General features: G+C 39.6%; 1 protein-coding gene across 2 annotated transcripts in view; it reads right to left on the minus strand.

The window, feature by feature from the left end:
• The window catches only part of LOC128541612 (testican-2-like), a 57,738-nt gene that overhangs the window by 24,605 nt on the left and 20,308 nt on the right, over window positions 1–12,825 (minus strand). Inside the window, exon 2 of one of the 2 annotated variants that reach the window (XM_053512111.1) lies at window positions 1,777–1,822. In XM_053512111.1, coding sequence (XP_053368086.1) covers window positions 1,777–1,822 — 46 coding nt within the window. Of the gene's footprint in view, window positions 1–1,776; window positions 1,823–12,825 lie in introns of those variants that run through there. The other variant, XM_053512112.1, reaches the window with a different exon arrangement.

Genomic DNA, 12,825 nt, shown 5'->3' on the forward strand with positions numbered 1-12,825 from the left:
CCGGACTACCGCTGCAACGTTCTCAGGCCTGAGGGACAGCCGGACTACCGCTTTAACGTTCTCAGGCCTGAGGGACAGCGTACACCAGCAGCCGCTAACCTAGCGCCGGGTGGACGGTTGGGGAGCCCCGCGGGGCTTTACATCGACTGTGTGCCGGACGGCGTCTTACTGCGGGCGCTCGTGGACACCGGCTCCACTGTTTCCCACGGGTTGTGGAACTGTGAACCGCTCATCGCCAGGCAGAAGGGGCGAATGGGCGTGGACACTCACGGCCAGCTCGCCTCTCCGATGTCATCTACCGGGTGCGGTTGGCAGGGCGGGCACGAGTTTTGCCCCACCGGGACCGTCTTGCGCCTCCACAGCCGCACGCCGGGGAACCATCGAACATTGGAGGCCGGACCGCCTCAGGACTACATTCGCGTTCACCCCTCACCTGCCAAAGGACGCCGGCGTTCCCACGGCCAGCGCCGACCGCCTCCACGCCTCCGAAACGGAGTTCGTCATGGTGACCAGGGACGGTCACAGCTCGGGTGCGGGCAGTATGGCGTGGGCAGGGCGGCGGCTGACGACCAGCATGCCTTGCGGGGATGTCGGTGTGTGTTCACCATGTTGGGGAAAGGTGTTTGGGTTGGTGGCTTCGGCCCTGTTTGTGTGAGGGGTGTGTGACGTGTGAAATGTGCTCCAGTTCAAGCTAGTGCTGAATTGGATGTAGGCTCCTGAGTGAAGGTGCTGCTCATGCCTTACATGCTGTGTGCTTAATAAAGTACTCCCAGCCATTGCATTGGGTAGCAAATAAGCTCACTCGTCTCTCTAGCATTCTTCCCGGCGTAAAAACGCTACTATATATATATATATATATATATATATATATAAATTTGCTTTTTGTGGACAAAACCTATAACCAGACTTTTCAAATGTATCAAAAAATAGTGATAAATTTGAATGATAAAAGAACAACACGATCCAAGGTATTGGGCCACCATAACCCAAGATCCATTTGCACAAGATTCTACACATCTCTCCAACTGTTCTGAAGACCTGAATGCCATACTTTCTCACGATGTTTCGTTATCTTGAATTTTGATAGACTGTGCATGCAAGCATCATTACTTGTCTTAATTGTCAAAATTAAGTTTTTTAAAAATAATTTTCATTTGATTGATTAAATTTCAATTGATTTGAGATCTGATGACTGTTAATGCCGTGCCCTGTGGATGGTAGTGTAGTCATCCTCAAGGAGACCACGTGCATAAAAACGAAAAACATTTCATCATAGTATAAATGTGATCAAATGGTAAAATACTTTATTGATTTGCAGTGATGCTTCTTACACAGGAGACAAGGGGACAAAACCATGCCAGCCAAATGCCTCTTGTTTCCAAGCAAAGCCACTTTTTTTTTCTTTTTATGTGATATCCATTTTTATCCTCACAGCTGAGGTCAGTGTTTAAACACATCTGTGGCAGAGGTTTGTGTTTACAAGATGAAGAGCATTTCATGCTGAGTACTTGTTAGCGGCAGAACAATGAGCATGTGGGAAAATCATGTCAGAAATGATCCTATTACCTTAAATGTCTGATTTAATCATCTTTGGTAGAGGGGAGACTAGAGACAGATGTGAGGAAGCTGTTAACTCAAAATTCAATTTAAAAAGCAAGGAAAGCTAAAATATGCACAACTCACACCGAAGCAGTGAACAAAAAGCAGGGTGAGATACACTGCTTGAATTTGACTGAAAAATAAATTACACCAACAAGAAGTAACTGATGTACTCACTTTCTTCAGACCCCTGGGGATCGTCCACAGATCTGACGTAATCATCCTGACAGAACAATAATTGATTATTAATGAATGAATAAATGAATATTGTACATAATTATACAGTTTAATAAATTACAACGAGAGGCTCTCTTTAATAGGTGCTTCATATATTAAACATTCTAAGTAACTTTAAAAAAAGCTCATGCCTCTGTCACTATGGGAACACAGATCAACACCTGACACAAGTTCACACCCACGATAACAGAAGAGGAAACAGGCACTCTGTGCAACACACTCTCTGATTAAAAGAGAACAGACGTTGCTGTGCTATACATGTCTTTCTCTTTCATATACTTTTATTTACGTCAAAGAGAAATACATGCCATCCCTTCTCTTTTATATATATATTTGTGTTGAGACATTTTGTGATTGTGATTTAAACTGCAATATTAAATGTACCATTTTGTATTCAAATGTATTAATCTAGGTTAACACCAAATAAACGGACAAATGGTGTCTGCTATTATTTGTTTATCAATTCAAAATCCGAAAAATTCTTAAATTATTGACAAATTCAACATTAATTTTTGACTATGCGTATACTACCTGTAAAAACTGCAGCCTTTTGCGATTAAATATTTGCACAGGTCCATGCTGAAAAATTTGAATATCGTGGAAATGTTCATTTATTTCAGTAATGCAACTTAAACGTGAAACTAATACATGGGATAGACTCATTACATGCAAAGCAAGATAGTTCAAGCCGTGATTTGTCATAAATTGAGATGATTATGGCTTATAGCTCATGAAAACTCCAAATTCAGAATCTCAGAAAATTTGAATATTGTGAATAGTTTCAATATTCTAGGCTCAAAGTGTCCCACTCTAATCAGCTAATTAAGCCATAACACCTGCAAAAGATGAGCCTTTAAATGGTCGCTCAGTCTGGTTCAGTAGGAAGCACAATCATGGGAAAGACAGAAAACCATCATTGACATTCTCCATAAAGAGGGAAAGACTCAAAAGGTAATTTAAAAAAAAGTTGGATGCTTCCAAAGTGCTGTATCAAAGCACACTTATAGAAAGTTATGTAAAAGAAAAAGGTGCACAAGCAGCAGGGATGACCGCAGCCTTTAAGAGGATTGTCAGGAAAAGGCCATTCAAAAGTGTTGAGGACTTTCACAAGGAGTGGACTGAGGCTGGAGTCAGTGCATCAAGAGCCACCATACAGACGGATCCTGGACATAGGCTTCAAATGTCGTATTCCTCTTGTCAAGCCGCTCCTGAACAATAAACAACGTCAGAAGCGTCTTACCTGGGCTAAAGGAAAAAAAAAACTGGTCTGTTGCTCAGTTTTTTAAAGTCCTCTTTTCTGATGAGAGGAACTTCCCATTTGGAAATAAAGAACCCAGAGTCTGGAGGAAGAATGGAGAGGCACACACTGCAAGATGCTTGAAGTCCAGTGTAAAGTTTTCACAGTCTGTGTTGTCATGATAGAGCCATGTCATCTGCTGGTGTTGGTCCACTGTGCTTCATTAAGTCCAGGGTCAACACAGCCGTCTACCAGGAGATTTTGGAGCACTTCATGTTTCCTTCTTCAGACAAGCTTTATGGGGATGCTGACTTCATTACAGACTTGGCACCTGCCCACACTGCCAAAAGTACATAAACCTGGTTCAATGACCGTGGGATTAATATGCTTGATTGGCCAGCAAACTCGCCTGACCTGAACCCCATATAGAATCTATGGGACATGGCCAAGAGAAAGATGAGAGACATAAGACCGAACAATGCAGAAGAGCTAAAGGCTGCTATTGAAGCATCCTGGTCTTCCATAACATCTCAGCAGTGCCAGAGGCATTGAGGCAGTAATTGCTGCAAAAGGGGCCCAAACCAAGTACTGAGTACAAATGCATACTTATACTTTTCAAATGTCCGATATGTTCTATGTACAATCCTTGATTTATTGATTGCATGTAATATTCTAATTTTCTGAGATTGTGGATTTATGGTTTTTATAAGCTGTATGCCATAATCATCTCAATTATGACAAATCACAGCTTGAACTATCTTGCTTTGCATTAATGAGTCTATCCCATATATTAGTTTTATATAGCATATATTAGCATTACTGAAATAAATTAACTTTTGCACAATATTCTAATTTTTTTGAGTTTTACCTGTACAGTATATAAATATATAGTACTAGCGTATGTAAGTACTCGTTGTTGATTGTTAAATAGTTTGTAGAAATAGTTAAAGGGTGTAAATAAGCTGATCTGCTTTAATATAATCAGTGATACTATTATTTCAGATTGAAGCCCATGTACATGTCTTTCAGTATGGCAGAACACTTTGCCTAACAAAGAAATAACATTTTGTTGGTTTGATGTTGAGTATTTTATAGCTTGCCTATGCTCAAGTTGTACTTCTTTAGTCATCAGCCAAATACACTTTCTGTTTAGTAATCGGAGAGTAAATCGCAGATGAGAAATTGAAAAAGTAGATCGAATAAAGATTAAGTTTAGTCTTAAAACAACTCCAGCACATTAAAATGCACTTCAGCACTGTTATGTCAGAGGTGAAAATATTAATTAATCCTTCTAATATATAACTAAATCTAATAAATAAATTGGTGCATGTGTTTCTTTACATTGAGCAAGTAGCTTATTAGATCCATATTTTAAAGTAAATTATTAAATCTGCCACATAACTGTTCACAACATCACCTTTATTCAAGATTTAAATTTAATTTATGGTGAAGGTTAAACTTCAGGTAGATATCCAAGTACTGCAAAGGTTTTATAAAATTCTGTCCAGTGTTTAAATTAAGACGCGCCCAAAGTTTGACGCATACGAAGTTAAAACTTGGGGTTTATAATCGGACACAAAACTACTCCTAACTTCACTTCTACTCAACATTTTCGATTTCATTTATGGTGCAGGTTCAACTTTAGGCAAATACATAAGGACTGGCAAAGTTTTATTAAATTCTGTCCAGCCTGTTTTTCATAATGCTGTGACAAACTTTGGCAGGACAGACATACAGACAGAGACTGGTTGCTGGTCCTACAATATATGAAACGTAAAGATATTATTGAAAAAGTGAGTTCTGACCAATATACAAAACTGTGAAAAAATACAAAACTGTGAAAATTAAATCGGGTGCCGCTTTTTTTCCGGTGACCTGTAAGCCTATAAAAGATAGATGACGGCTCAGAGTGATATTTTCAAGTGCAACCAGAAACTACTGTATAGAGTAGACATTGTTAATCAGAAGGACATAGTACTTGTCTTTTTGATTAACATTGAAAATACTTATGTTTCAAAAAGAAAAAAAAATAGAATCAAGAAAGACATATAATTGAAAAACAAAATTACCTACCTCCACTTCCTTCCAATTAAGAAGCAGATCAATGTGGAAAAAGAGAAGTACATAAGAAGACATGTTAGTGAGTACACACATGACAGACTACTTGAGCAAGCCTTTAAAATGTTCTGTTCAAAATTATCTACTCAAGAAGATCATAAACATGAATGCATACTAAAAAAAAACATTATTAGAGCTGGTGGTAATAAACTACAGCTGGCAGGATCCCCAATGACTAAAGCTTATTCTTTGCTATTCTATTATAGTGGTTAAAATAAGTATTTTACACCCTGAGCCAGAGGCAAGGCTAAAAATCTGCTCACTGCCCCAGATGACTAAATCAACATAAATAAACAAGGCCATCTGTGAGAAAACAGCAAAAGTGGGAACATATTGGTGTAGATAAGAAACTGGGAAAAAAATGTATATGGAGCCATTTCTTGATTTCATTTCAATGATAGCTGCTGAATAACACTGCAACACTGGTACATTTTAATATGTATGCCTGACTGCATTTCTGAATATTTTATTACATTTGTAACACATTTCATTAAAAGTTATGCTTTCAGGATTTTAGCCATTGCTTGCTTATTACTTTTTTGTCTCCCCAATTCAGTCATCACCTCATGGAAGTGCAAAACTTGGGTAGCCAATTACTTGTTCATGTCCTTCTGATTAACATGCATGACTGCTGGATAAAGGCACAACGTCCAATTAAACTGGCATGGCAGGCGGCACAAGGGCGTAGTGGTTCGGAATGTGCATGGAGTTTGCGTCATCTCCCCATGTTTGGTGGGATTCCCCTGGGTAGTCTGGTTTCCTTCCACAGTCCAAAGACATACAGGTTAGGTTATTTGGTGTTCCCAAATTGCCAGTAGTGTGTGTGCCCTGCGGTAGATTGGCACCATGTCCAGGGTGTACCCTGTCTCGTGCCCTAAATCACGAGACTAGGCTTCAGGCCCAAGCAACCTTGAAGGAATGAATGCAATTGGCATGGTCTTTGAATGAATGAATGAATGAATGAATGAAAGAAACTGACATGATCCTCCAGCCATGGATGACTGTGGAATGGTCAGGTTTTAAATCTCCAAAAAACGATGCAGACTATTTAGTTTTTTTCAGTTTGTTGTTGTGCAACAGGAAAGAGAGCAGATTTTTCTATGGTTTATCCATCTCTGACACTATACTGTAAGTTGATCCAGTATAAGTTGTCCAGATCAAATGTTTAAATGTTTCTGCACGGAGGAGTGTCAGAAAAGAAATAAATACCATGCAAATTTCTTTTTAGGACTTTGAACCGAAAATGCCTCTGTAGCTTGTCAGAACTAAATAAAAATACTATTATTTCAGATTGAAACCCATGTACATGTCTGCCTGTCTTTCAGTATGGCAAAACTCTCTACCTAACTTATCAATACAAAGAAATAACATTTTGTCGCTTTGATGTTGAGGATTTTAGAGCTTGCTATAAGTTGTTATACTCAAGTTATACTTCTTTAGTCATCAGCCAAATACACTTGCAGATGTGCAAATCGCAGATAAGAAATTGAAAAAAGTAATTAAAAAAAGTAGATCGGATAAAGATTAAGTTTAGTCTTAAAACAACTCCAGCACATTAAAATGCACTTCAGCACTGATATGCCAGAGGTGAAAATATTAATTAATCCTATATAATATCCAGTTTAGCTTTTCTAATTAATATCGATTTGTGCAGGTGTTTCTTTACATTGAGCAAGTAACTTATTAGATCCGTATTTTAAAGTAAATTATTAAATCTGCCACATACAGTGGTGTGAAAAACTATTTGCCCCCTTCCTGATTTCTTATTCTTTTGCATGTTTGTCACACTTTAATGTTTCTGATCATCAAACACATTTAACTATTAGTCAAAGATAACACAAGTAAACACAAAATGCAGTTTTTAAATGATGGTTTTTATTATTTAGGGAGAAAAAAAATCCAAACCTACATGGCCCTGTGTGAAAAAGTAATTGCCCCCTGAACCTAATAACTGGTTGGGCCACCCTTAGCAGCAATAACTGCAATCAAGCGTTTGTGATAACTTGCAGCGAGCCTTTTACAGCGCTCTGGAGGAATTTTGGCCCACTCATCTTTGCAGAATTGTTGTAATTCAGCTTTATTTGAGGGTTTTCTAGCATGAGCCGCCTTTTTAAGGTCATGCCACAACATCTCAATAGGATTCAGGTCAGGACTTTGACTAGGCCACTCCAAAGTCTTCATTTTTTTTTTTTTTCAGCCATTCAGAGGTGAATTTGCTGGTGTGTTTTAGGTCATTGTCCTGCTGCAGCACCCAAGATCGCTTCAGCTTGAGTTGATGAACAGATGGACAGACATTCTCCTTCAGGATTTTTTGGTAGACAGTAGAATTCATGGTTCCATCTATCACAGCAAGCCTCCCAGGTCCTGAAGCAGCAAAACAACCCCAGACCATCACACTGCCACCACCATATTTTACTGTTGGTATGATGTTCTTTTTCTGAAATGCTGTGTTATTTTCACGCCAGATGTAACGGGACACGCACCTTCCAAAAAGTTCAACTTTTGTCTCGTCGGTCCACAAGGTATTTTCCCCAAAAGTCTTGGCAATCATTGAGATGTTTTTTAGCAAAATTGAGACGAGCCCTATTGTTCTTTTTGCTTAAAAGTGGTTTGCGCCTTGGAAATCTGCCATGCAGGCCGTTTTTGCCCAGTCTCTTTCTTATGGTGGAGTCGTGAACACTGACCTTAATTGAGGCAAGTGAGGCCTGCAGTTCTTTAGATGTTGTCCTGGGGTCTTTTGTGGCCTCTCGGATGAGTTGTCTCTGCGCTCTTGGGGTAATTTGGGTCGGCCGGCCACTCCTGGGAAGGTTCACCACTGTTCCATGTTTTTGCCATATGTGGATAATGGCTCTCACTGTGGTTCGCTGAAGTCCCAAAGCTTTAGAAATGGCTTTATAACCTTAACCAGACTAATAGATCTCAATTACTTTTGTTCTCATTTGTTCCTGAATTTTTTTGGATCTTGGCATGATGTCTAGCTTTTGAGGTGCTTTTGGTCTACTTCTCTGTGTCAGGTAGCTCTTATTTAAGTGATTTCTTGATTAAAACAGGTGTGGCAGTAATCAGGCCTGGGAGTGACTACAGAAATTGAACTCAGATGTGATAAACCACAGTTAAGTTATTTTTTAACAAGGGGGGCAATCACTTTTTCACACAGGGCCATGTAGATTTGGAGTTTTTTTTTTCATGAAATTCTGTCCAAATTAAGACGCGCCCACAGTTTGACGCATACGAAGTACGCTGTCAAAACTTGCGGTTCATAATCAGACACAAAACTACTCCTAACTTCACTTCTACTTAACATTTTGATTTCATTTATGGCGCAGCAACTAAATAAAAATTGATCACTACTGTTATCTTGAAGCTGGGCTCGTGCACTTCTTATAATGTGAGGAGGGGAAAAAAGCTCTTCTTCTTTGTCTTTCGGCTGTTCCCTTTCAGGGGTCTCCACAGCGAATCATCTATTAAATTCAATTCAATTCAATTTTATTTGTATAGCGCTTTTAGCAATTTTCATTGCCGCAAAGCAGCTTTACATAGTCAAAAGAATTATTTAAGTTTGTATGAAATGTGAATTTGTATGAATCAAAACGGTCAGTTTGTCCCTGGTGAGCAAGCCGAGGGCGACAGTGGCAAGGAAAAACTCCCTGAGATGGTAATAGAAAGAAACCTTAAGAGGAACCAGACTCAACAGGGAACCCATCCTCATTTGGGTGAAACAGAAAGCAGTAAATGATCTGCATTTATACAGTGTGTAGGGTGGGAGGCAGTTCAGCTATAATAGCTGATGTTAATTGATGTTAATATGGAGTCCAGGTAGTTATTGAAGACCCAGGTAGACTTGTAAGAAGTTCCAGTCATGAACTATCGAACTGTCAAGTCCCCAGAGAAACAGTTGCCTCCATCTAACCCTATCCTCTGCATCCTCTTCTCTCACACCAACTAACTTCATGTCCTCTCTCACTGCATCCATAAATCTCCTTTTTGGTCGTCCTCTAGAGCTCCTGCCTGGCAGTTCCAACCTCAGCATCCTTCTACCGATATATTCACCATCTCTCCTCTGAACATGTCCAAACCACCTCAATCTGGCCTCTCTGACTTTATCTCCAAAACATCTAACGTGGGTTGTCCCTCCGATAAACTCATTCTTAATCCTATCCGTCCTTGTCACTTCCAAAGAGAACCTCAACATCTTCAGCTCTGCTACCTCCAACTCTGCCTCCTGTCTTTTCTTCAGCGCCACTGTCTCTAAGCCGTAGAGCATCGCTCGTCTCACCACTGAAATGCATTCAATTCACAGACACAAACAATGTGTTAGTCGTTGGAAACAATTGACACGTGGTTGCTGTGCAGAGCGGACCAGCCACACACACACACACACACACACACTGCACTGTTTAAAAACCCAAACAAGAATGGACGCCGCAAAACAGAGATCCAACTGCTATCAAAATTCAGTCCATGACACAAATGATGCTAGCTAACTGCATGAGCTTAGCATAGCAAAGCATGTTAATACTTCAATGCTTCTGAGAATCATCCATTAATTGTGGTTAGCCTAGAAGTGCTGCTACGATTAGCCATCCCAGATTAGCCCACAGAGCAGGCACAGGTTGTGGCTCATGGGGTATTTCTGCACAAATGGCAACAGAGGCTGGCCACCGAAATGAGAGAGAGACAGAAAGAGAGACAGAAAGAGAGAGAGAGAGAGAGAGAAATAGGATTGTTTGTTGAAGATCACAGAATGCCCTTGATATTTTAACTACTCTACAAAGAAAGCATGTAGGCTTTAAGAACATTAAAAGACACAAAAGAAGTGCTTTTTTTTAAAGCATCGAGCAAGACTGAAACATAAGTTCCCTCTCAGTGCTTACTCATGCTCAGTAAACAGTAAACGCTCACCGCCTTTCACACTCCTCAGATTTATTTTACTCTACAAATATGCTGTGCCAAGGCAAACACAGCACCACTTGTTCATTTTAACACCTAATGTGTAAATAAAAGCCTACAGTGGGAATACAACCCCTTATACTAAACAGAGATGTGTGTTGCTATGTGAAATTTAACTTGACGATATTGATGACAGTGGACGCTGAACATACAGAACATAAACACTGTTTATGATGTACATGTTCAGCAAAGACAATATCCAGCGCTATGGAATGGGCTTTTTTTCGGTAATTAATGCGCATTTTTACTACACAGCCTGGTTTGTACTCCCACCATGCTGAGACAAGCTGGTTGTGACTGTTGATTTGGAGGGGGTGAGATGAGCTGTGTTCTTCACACCAGGGCGTCCCGAAGGTCGGCGGATTCATAGCAGCTGACAGCATCAGCTTACCCACTATACAGAAGGACACTGTGGTGGGATGCTCGGGTTAATGGAGCATAACTGTCCAGATGCTGCTCTGACTCTCCTGGGCTTCGTGTTAATGCTAACGCTAAAGCTCTTCGGGCAAAGACGTGAATGGATGCAACTCTCTGTTAGACAGTAGAGATACCAGCCAGAACAATGTTATCTGTCTTTAAGATTAAACCATTAAAGCCACGTGGCTTATCACACGTAGATGTACTCTGCAAGGACACAAAGACAGAGAGAGAGAGAGAGATATAGAGAGAGAGTTTGATGAATAGCTCTATCCAACCCAGGGACACAACCATACACACCTTCACTAACACCTTATGTACAAAAACATAATAACTAATACACACTATACTGTATGCGGAGACCTGACCATCACACTCATATATGAGTCTTTCCTACACTCATGCCACACAACTAGATCCAACAAGTGTATATGGTGTCTTTGTATGCACTAACTAACGTTACAATACAATATCCCTTCACCTTCACGGAGGAGTGTCAGAAAATAAATTAACACCATGCAAATTTCTTTTTGAGAACCAAAATGCCCCTGTAGCTTGTCAGAGCGAAATAAATATTATTCACTGCTGTTATCTGGTGTATAGTGAGTGAGGTCCAGGAAGACACTGTGTGGTGAGTGAGGTCCAGGAAAACATACAGTAGTTAGCCAAAGTTAAAGAGGAAAAACTCAAGCGGCTACTCAGAGCCCAGACCTCAGGCACTAACACCTTTGGGATGAACCGGAATTCCAACTGCACCTACATCACCTACTGTAACATCAGCACCTTACCTCACTAATACTCATGTGGCAGAATAAACACACATCCCATCAGCCATATTCCAAAATCTAGGAGAATACCTTCCCAAAAGATTGGAGTTTATTATAACATCAAAGGGGGGCTAAATCTGGAATAGGATTACCATTAAACATCTGCACTAAGTTCTCTAGGGAAGGTTACTGTACCATGCAAAGTTCAATCCTCTGAACAACATCATGGGCAAAAAAGACCAGAAAACTGTGAGTACTATAAACAGACCTTTTTAGTTTTAAATATGCTTTAGTGTAAGTGGAGCGTGACCTACTGGGAGCGTCTGAGAATATTCAGCCCGATTTATATTTGCATCTGAAAGCCACTCTGGTCTGGCACATGTGCTCAAAACACAGCAGTCTGCAGCTTCACGCCCTTACAGTTTTAAGCAATCGAGCCAGGCAAAGCACCAATGAGTACCGACAGAGTGCCTTTAAGTGAAACAAAGATTGAACAAGATAGTTTTGTCAATCACACTATATAAAGGACGCTTTCTGGCTACTAAAAATCAGAATTTGTAAAGACTACTGACATCTTAGTGCCCATTTTTTTCCAGTTTATTAGAATGTGGACTAGAATACCCGGAACCTTGAGAATGAAAAGACTGCATTGATTGAATAATTGACGAGAGAACATAATGCCTTGTCTAACCCTTACATGCAGTCCCATCAAATGCTTACAAAACCACTAGGCTGGCATAGAAATAAATTGATAAAAGGAATAAAGAGGATGTTTAATATGCAGTACATTTTCTCTGCAAAGAACCAGGATCTATATAGCTCTTTACATCCTCTTTCAAGGTGTTAAATGGATGGATCAAGTCTAATGCTTCTTCTAAATGGGGTTATGTGTTTGGCATTTTTATAAGAAGATTGAATAAGTCTGCAGTATTCAAACTCATTCACTATCTTTAGAATATCTTTGGAATTATTTTTTTACAATTTGGTAAAAAAAAAAAAGTCTAATGATAAGTTTGGTAACCGTAGTTACCTATAGCCTTTCTGTAGTAATATACTGACACAGCTAATAGCAAATGGTGATATGCCAGGCAGTTTACTTGTTAGCTGTATATGCTTAACATACTGTAGCTTCAGTATTTATTATTTACTTAAACAATGAGCATAATGTGTATATAAATAAGTGTTCGGTTTTATTATGCCAAATGTTCCCTTTTGTCATGCCATAGTGTCTGGGATTTTTGATTGACATTTGTTTCTCAAAGACTTAAAATGGAAGTTAGAAAGTTAGACCATTGCTTTAATTTCTATTAAACATGAGAATGCTATCGGCAAAGACATGGTACTGCTGCTAAAAAGTGTCTCACCTAGCTGACAAAGTAAATTTTCAGATAGGATCATATAACACCATTTTCCATAATACTTAATGCTTCTTATCCTCTTATCTTCTGATCCATGCTTCGTTTTATCAGATAAAAAGAAAGACATTTGCTTAATACAATT

This window comes from Clarias gariepinus, chromosome 14, assembly GCF_024256425.1.
Source record: "Clarias gariepinus isolate MV-2021 ecotype Netherlands chromosome 14, CGAR_prim_01v2, whole genome shotgun sequence".
In the NCBI taxonomy this organism is placed as follows: Eukaryota; Metazoa; Chordata; class Actinopteri; order Siluriformes; family Clariidae; genus Clarias; species Clarias gariepinus.